Source organism: Olea europaea, chromosome 1 (genome assembly GCF_002742605.1).
Source record: "Olea europaea var. sylvestris chromosome 1, O_europaea_v1, whole genome shotgun sequence".
NCBI lineage: Eukaryota > Viridiplantae > Streptophyta > Magnoliopsida > Lamiales > Oleaceae > Olea > Olea europaea.
This window is the reverse complement of record NC_036237.1, coordinates 24,602,058-24,610,524: the sequence shown is the minus strand read 5'-3', so window position 1 is coordinate 24,610,524 and position 8,467 is coordinate 24,602,058. Positions and strand designations below refer to the sequence as shown.

Sequence of the window (8,467 nt, the reverse complement as noted above, 5' to 3'; positions counted from 1 at the left end):
CCCAACCCACACAAATGCTCACAAAAACCACCATAATGGCACCTTCGGAGGTCGTGTCTGCATGTCATAAAGGGAGGTCCACAAAGAAGAGAACCATATCCCGAATGCCCGGCCCAAGTGTGTGTAAACTGTGACCGCATCCAAATTTACCCGAGTGACGAACTAGAGGGAAGGCCGCCACTCCTCAATATTAGTCAAGCGAAAGTTTGACACTTGAGTAAAAGAAATAAAAATAAAAATAAACCACCACAGTGTACCATTTTTCAATTGTTTTTTAAAATCTTTTTCTTCTGAAACCAATTATGAAAATGGAACTTCAAATCAAGCATGAAAAACACATAATTCCAGTTCATTGTCATTTTTTTTTTTTATTTTAAACAAAAACATAATCGGTACATTGACAATGCTAGTCTCCTCACATATCCACTTCATAATTTCAAAGGAAAATAACTCCAAGATAGTTTTATCCCATACAAGGGGAGCTTATGTCTTACACAAACATCAACCACCAAAATTGGGGCAGTCATTGGGCAATTGAGTCAAGAAGTCCCAGCAAGAGAGCACTAAATACGTGCCTTTAAAACCAATCAACTCTCCCCATAGTTACCTGTTACCCGAAATGCAAACCAAAGGGCAGCAGTTTTTCATTCTATTTTCAGTGTCTCCACTGAACTTTGGTAGACTAAGCATCACTGTTGGTTGAACCATCTTAAGCTCTTTCATGAACCTCGTGTGCTTGATCAATTACAACATCGCCAGTCACATTTTCTTCTGCCGCATCTGTTGCGGTATCCTTTGCTATAAATTCGCATCCAGTTAAGTAATCATTAGCAGACCCTTTGATGGCGCCATCACTCAATGTCTCCGGTATATCGACTACATCAGGGAGGCTTTCGCTTTTGTCGAGAGAAGTTTCAGTTGACTTCGCAGTTGCTGGATTTTCATCAAATACATCAGGCAGGCTTTCTCTTTCATCGAGAGAAGTCTCGGTGGACTTCACAGTTGCTGGATTTTCATCACTAACGGAGAACTGAACACTACCAGCAGAATCGAAGCCCTCACCATTTGTTATGGGTTCCCCGTGTGTATCACTGGCTAGAGAAGTTTCTTCAACAGGATCTGGCATGATTAGGTCAACTGTGGCTGAAGTTGTATTCTCATCCACTGCATCAATATCCATTGTGTGTTTTGGACTCAGCTCGGCCTGTTCTTGTGCAGCATCCATCCATTGGCTTCTTGTTTCATCAGTTGTACCATCCAGTATGGGGTTTTCCTCCTTGGTGGTGGCTTCAAGATTGGAAGTTCCTAGATCTGGTGCAACAGTTTGACTTACAGCAACCTCAGTTGCAGCTAGCTCAAGAGCACTGTTCTTTGCAGCTATTTCTTCCTGTACTTTTGTTTGTACTCTGTATGCATCCATTAGACGCTGAACCCTTTCTTGCTTATCTAATAACTCGCCATATCGTTTCTGTAAAATTTGTTCGACATTCTTCTGTTTCTGAACTTCATCCCAGAGGTTACCAATCCTTTGTGTCGCTGCTAATTGCTCTTGCTTTTGCAAAACTTGGAAGCACTCAAGTTCTGTCCCTGCAGTGTCCATCACCTTGTAGGTTGCCTCAATTTGTGACCAAAGTTTTCCAGCTCGTATCTGATAATACAGTACCCAATCAGTTGGCATCCAAGCACAAAACTCATAAAAACCCGAAGCCCTGAAGTACAAAATAATTTACTCATCGAAATACTGTATAGCACTAGCCAGAGGAACTTCCTATCATTATTGCCGTGCTTAAATATTTTAAGTTACTTTTAAGTTAAAAAAATATATTTTCCAAGTTTAGAGACCTAAACATGGATGCTATCATGATCCTTATAATAATACTAAAATCTCAAAGGGCAATAAAGAGGACCACGCAAAATATCCAGATGAAGAAAGACCAATCCTCATAACAAACAAGAGTATAAATTCGTCAGCCTTTTAATTGTACAACATAAACAAGATACAGTTATACTTTACATAATCATTCCAACTCTTTTTACGCACTATTTATAACTGGCATTTAACTTGAACTTTTCCCACATTGCAATCAATTACGTAGCTCAAGTAAATTCCTTATGATTCAAATAAAACTCAAAAAGTCCTTTCATGAATCTTTATGAAGATGTGCTTGGAGCGTTGTTTCTCAAGATGTTCATAAGTGGGACAAAAATTTTAACGACTTAAAATTTGACAAGAATCAAAACCAACAAATTTATTTTATCAAAGTTCAACCATATCATAAGAATATTCAACAAACTAAAACTGTTACATTGAAGAGTGAAAGTGATATAAACATCATAATAATTAGCTAAGTTGAGAATAGAAAACCTGATAGCCGTTAGTAAGAACTTTTATCTTCTGCTCAAGACGTTGTGCCTTTTTAGTATCATCGTCCATTCTCTTCTTTACATTTTCAAATTCGTTCTGCAGGGCAGCAAGCTTTTCTACATTGCTGGCAACACTAGATAGACCATAGCCATTACGAGTAGGGAAATACATTATATCATTTAAGCATGTTCTGTGAGCCTCAACAAATTCATCAAGAGATTCATTCTCGTGACCCATTGCCACACGAAGAAATTGTGCCTCATCCTTCACTAAATTATCAGCCTGCATGATACAAACTTATTAGTTTATTTTGACAGGATATTGTCCATTTGGTAATAATCAAGGTGAAAATAAGGAGAAACATTCATGAAACTGAAATTTCCCACAGACACAATTAAGCAAAAACAATTGCTTATTACTTGTAACCCTAAAGAACTAACACAAATTACCATCTGCTAATTGGACAGCCATGAACACGGTGGAGAAAAAAACAGTCGATCATGTGTGTCTAAGAAAAAATAAGTTTGGCCCATCAAAATTATGGTGAATACACCTATCTACTCACAGAAGAAAACCCCCAGAACAATAAGGCTGAAGCTGAACTCATTGGTGTTATCAATTCAAATCACCCAAACAATCAAGGATTCAACCAAACATGAATAGCAGTAGGCATAATACCACTCATTCAACTTAGAAAGCACATATTTGACGTGGAGGCACAATCGTCAAAATTGCATGATCACAATAAGAATTGTTCAAATTAAATTTGAATTGGACGAAAATGGTATGAAACTGTACAAGGAATCTCACATAACCTATGACTTGGTAGCAATTGGCAAACTTTGTGATAAACATAAACAAGCACCCGGTTGGATAGTTTAAATACTAATGACTATTTTACTTCTTTTTTCTTCAGGCATCAACTAGTGCTTCTGAAGGTCTTCAATGCTTGAGAATTCAAGACCTCTGTTTTTTAAGGATCTTGATACTTTAATTTTTGTAGAGTTCTTTTACACCTCTTTTACACCTAAACTGATATCAACATATATCACCTTCAAATAGAGTGGCTTTTATAGCATGGTTCCACCAAAAAGTACGAGTCACAGAGCAAAAGGAAAGATGACATTAACAAGAACTGAGATGGTAAGACTGAACCTCTTCCATAAGCTTCCTCTTTGAGGTGCAGAAATTTTCTCAAGTCGGGAAAAAAAGTTGGTTCATAGTGGCAGTAAATTACGTATTTACTTCTGTTCAGGCGCTACAGTTTTGCTGGCTATATGGTCTATTTAATTATAGATTTTTCCCTTTTATTTGGGAACTTCATTAACTTATTGAAAATACTAAGTATAAAAGCTACACTTCAACGAATATTTTCTTTGATTCTTAAAATTTTTTTTTGAACGTGGGTTCATACCAACTCGAACTCTTGATCTTGAAAGTAGAAGTTACTACACAATTCCACCCAGACAAGCAAAGTTGGTCTTTGATTCTTAAAATTCAACAATATTCCATAGAGAATGAAGTAAGAACAAGACAAGCACGCAAGTTTAATGAATAACTATATGTTATGGATTAGGATTAAAGATAAGAAATAATGTCTATTTGCCTGATTCACCAAGCACAACCATTGAAACTCAAGACATGGAACCTATACAGCAAAAATCTTAATAATAGCAAGATCACTGCAACCTCACAATTTCTTATCAATCTTTGAATTTTCCCCTTCCATCTCTAAACTTTTGTCCTTTTTGAGAAGAACTTGAAAGAGAAAAACGAGTAATGCTACAGATAAATTAATTCATATTAAGCATTTGTGATTTCAAGTATAAAAAAAATTCAAAGGAGAAGCTAATATCAAAATGCATATGAATGAAATAGGATTACCTTCATGAAGAAGTTGTAAATGTCACAAATGTATCACCTACTGTTATATAGAAGTAAAATAAGGTCCATAACCAAATAAGGTCCATAACCATGGTTAAATTATATGGTTATTGGGCACAAAACCCTACCATTTCCAAACAAACAAACAAGACAAAGTCTACAAAAGTTTAAGAAAACCGCATTTGATGCACTTAACCACCACATACAACCCAATCAAACAGCCACATATGATGTGATTATAATCTATATGTTTATGCACATAACCACCTTATATGATCATAAATGTTATTTATCTAGATCTATTTATTTAATTTTTTTTTTTAAATAAATCGTATTTGCGCCTTTTCACTCACTGTAACTCACCAAATTGGTTATATTGTCCTTTACAATTAGACAACACTGTCACATTTTAGCCCTTGTTTGTGCTCCATTTAAATTTTAAATTTAAATTTTAATACATTTTCTCTTTCTTCGCTTCAACCACAAATTCTTCAATAAAATAATATTACACATGAACCCAAAACACTTTTTTTAAACCACACATTCTTCAAAAAATTACTATTTCAAAATACATTTATTTCCAAAACCTCGTTAAAATGAAGCCCAAGGGCTTTGTGTGCACCTAATGCCTCTTATCATTTTTCGATTTCAGCAAGACGAGAAGGAAAAATATTGTTAATACTGAGAATTCACAATCAATATTAAAACCTAGCATTATCAGAAGGGTAATTTTCTTAGGGTAAAAACTATCATTTACCAAAAGCAATTTCACACTAATTTCAGTATTTCACTTGAAATTATGACTACATTTATGGTTCTGGAAAAAATAAAAATGAGACTTAACTCCACTGCACCTTAAATATGAAGTAAGGTATATGCAACAATTCAGAGCTCAAAATCAAAACCAGCACAAAGGAGTCAAGGAATGAAAAATTTCATCATAAATTGACGTGAATTTGACATTGCGTGTAAAGATGGGAGAACTACGCATACCTCATTTAGATCAATTTCTTCAAACTCTTCGATAGCGGGCACAGATACAGATTTCCCTCGTTTCATGCCTTTTTTCTTCTCCTTATCAGCTTTCTCTTCGAGTGGATATTTTACATTATCGTGCTCTAGCAAATGAAGAAGTTCCTTTCTTATCATTTCATCAGCGTGCTCAATCAATGTTGGTGGAACAAAGGAACTCTTGTCTTCATCAGCTCTCATCAAAGAATTTCTGATTAGGTCCACTGAAGCAGGTGGAGGTCTAGGGAGCTCCCTCTGCAGTACTTTTGATCTTTTTTTAAGTAGCGCTTGCTGCCGTGCTTCCTCCACAGCCTTCTCTCTAGCAATCCTGTCAGACATATCTTCTTCAATCTTCTCTTCTGGCTCTTCATTGTCTTCAGGAACGGGTTGAATGACGATCTGATACTCATTCTTGGGTTGTGGAAGATTTTTCAAACCAGAAAGCAGGTCTTTTCTGGAATCAGATTGTCTTAACTTGCCATTGTCATGTATATCCATGTCTTCATTAATATGAAGCTCGTCCCTTATAGGAGTTCCTTTTGGTGTCATTCCAAAAAACCCGACTCTAGAAGGTGTAATGTCAACCCTAGGGGTAATGCTTCCAGGAGTTGCCGAAGGTGTCAATAAAGGATTTGGTGTTGCAACATCCATTTTCTTAGGAGTTACTCCGGAAAAGTCTGAAGGGTGCAACATAGGATTCTCTCCCCCAAGTAGAGGAGTCTGAGATAGAGTCAATCTCCGCTGATTTTCAGCTTCCATCAAAACAGCATCTTGCTTACCTACAGGAGTTCTCTGAGGCGTTCTTAATGGAGTCATCCCCTGCCGAGGTGTTTGAGCATAGCTTGCAAGAAGAGCATGCGTCGCTGCATTCCCTTCAGTGAGTTCTTCACTCCCCACAAGATCACTAGCAATGCCTATCTTCGCAATTGCCTCCAATTCATGATCTGGAATCTGTGGTGCAGGAAGATTAAGTTTAGACCTCTTCCTGACTGTTTCTGGATCATTAAGCTTGTTCGCTTGCAGTATCGCTGATGGAGCATCCTGCCTTTCTGCTATTTTATTTCTTGCAGCATCCTGCTTTCTTAATCGTGCTTCCTTATCAACTCTTCTTTCACCTTCCAGTTCTTCAATAGTGGTTGGAAATTTAATCAGTTCAACCGGCTGATCTTCATCGGCGACATCATAAAAACCCGGGGGAGGCTTCTTTTCAAATGGGATTTCAGCATTATAGTCAATTCCCCTTCTCTTCCTCTTCCTGTGCCGAGTGTCAATACCAGCAGCCTTCAGTTCTCTTCTTTTCTGTAATGAGGCTAGCCTCCTTGCCTCTTCGAGTTGCTTTTCCCTAGCTTTCCTTTTTGCCTTCTTGCCCCTGGTATTGGCTAACCGTGCCCGTGCTTCAGAAAGCATCTCTTTCTCATCTTCATCCATATCCACAGGATCAGGACGAGCAGGTTTGGATTCTGGATTGGGATCTATCTCTCCAGGACGTAATTTACGTGGGTCATCGCCAGGTTCATAATTCTCATCCTTGGCACATGCTGCATCAAGGAGCTTCTCATACCGTTCAAGGCACTGAGATGGAGTCCGGCCAACAATTGGGGCAATTGTTCTCCATTGTGTGGGCATGAGTTTGGCAAGATGCAGAAGTTTCTCATCTTCTTCCCTGGTCCACTCAGTCTGCACGGGATACAAAAATCACATATCAGACAGGTCTAAAAACAAAATAAAATCTAAATCGTTGAAAGGGAAAGTGAGGAAACAAATCGTGCAAAGGGAACTGATGAGAAGTTTTTCATCTTCTCATCTTCTTCACTTGTCCTCTCAGTCAGCATGGGATATAATAATCACAAATCAGACAGGTATAAAAACAAAATAAAATTAATTCCATGAGATCTAAATCGTGGAAAAGGAAAGCAAGGAAAAAACAAAATGTGAAAAATAACAGAAAAATATTAATCCTCCTAACATTTTTGCTAATACAGGGATGAAAAAACTAAGATGCATCCAGCATCCCCTCTTGAATATATTACTGTAAAACATATAAAACAGATATACTTCAGTTAATTGACTCATAGTAAGAGCTTGAAGCTAGTAGTAATTACTTCAGTTGATTAATGATTGTCATATTCCTCTAACCACAAACAGGTATAGCAGATATAACCGGAACAAGAAATGAACTGATGCTACTACAATTTAACTAAAAAATGCTTAACTTCGAAGAAATCGAGGATAACCCAACAATAGATTAAGATCAAAACAAACAGCTGATATTAACCCGAAGTGTTTCAAAATACCCAAAAGTTCCGCCTAACTAAATCAGGGAAGCAACAAATATATCCAGAAAAAAGAAGTCAACAGTGCAGATAATCGAATTTTTAAATCGAAAATCATCATCAGGTCCATGCCTTTTTGATAGAGGGGTCAAGCCACTCGTACCAACGGGCCTTGCATTGCTTGGCTGATTTACGAACTAGGAGAGACGAGATACGAGCCCACTGGTTCTTCCCGTACTTCATCACCGCCGCCTTCAGGATCTCGTCCTCCGTGTTCTTCCATACTCCACCTTTTATCATAATCCTCATTTTTGCTTCCTTTTTTTAGTCGATCACACTCTCTTTCCTAGAAAAATTAAAGAACAAGAAATTAATGAACAAAGCTGAAGCTGGATTGTTGGATCCTTCTCCCCTCTCTTCATTCGTATGGACACGCACTAGGGTTTTTCCCCTGCAATTCACTGAGTATATAATTGATATTTGCACAGTCGCTAAATTATCCTCGGTTCAAAATTTCTTATCGCAGATCCCAAACTTTTATTTTTGGTCGAAGTTGGACCAATTGGATTCGAAATATCTGTTTCATTCTCACATGGTCACCTGTGGCATATTTATTAATAAGTTGAAAAAAAAAAATAAAAAAAAATGGGGCCTTCAACCAAACATGAACAAACCAATACTGACAAAAAATTTTAAACACAACCAAAATGTTGCACTAGTTCATTGAAAATTATGCCTTTGTTTGAGTCCATTCTTCCAAAAATTCATTTTTTTCAAAACGCACTTTCAATCACACATTATTCAATAAAATAATATTACACGCAAATTTAAAATTTTTTTCTTAATTTTTAACCATACATTCTTCGTCAATCACTATTTAAAAATGTATTATTTATCTTAAAATGGGGTTCAAACGAGGGTTATCCATGTCATA

At 37.0% G+C, this 8,467-nt stretch overlaps 1 protein-coding gene across 1 annotated transcript; it reads right to left on the bottom strand.

Moving 5' to 3' along the window:
• Positions 1-342: 342 nt before the first annotated feature.
• LOC111398169 (cell division cycle 5-like protein) lies at positions 343-8,024 on the bottom strand. The gene is made up of 4 exons (XM_023025107.1): positions 7,666-8,024; positions 5,243-6,937; positions 2,366-2,647; positions 343-1,648 (listed from the first exon to the last, which is right to left on the bottom strand). The coding sequence occupies exons 1-4, from the start codon at positions 7,840-7,842 to the stop codon at positions 710-712; spliced, it is 3,093 nt and encodes a 1,030-aa protein (XP_022880875.1). The 5' UTR covers positions 7,843-8,024; the 3' UTR covers positions 343-709.
• Between the last annotated feature and the right edge of the window lie 443 nt (positions 8,025-8,467).

Bases quoted from the DNA above. Each gene is read 5' to 3' on its own strand.
- LOC111398169 (XM_023025107.1), bottom strand. From the start codon at position 7,842: ATGAGGATTATGATAAAAGGTGGAGTATGGAAGAACACGGAGGACGAG. The intron at 6,938-7,665 runs GCATGGACCTGA...TATCCCGTGCAG, and splicing joins TTGACCCCTCTATCAAAAAG to ACTGAGTGGACCAGGGAAGA. The intron at 2,648-5,242 runs GTATGCGTAGTT...TGTATCATGCAG, and splicing joins AAGAAATTGATCTAAATGAG to GCTGATAATTTAGTGAAGGA.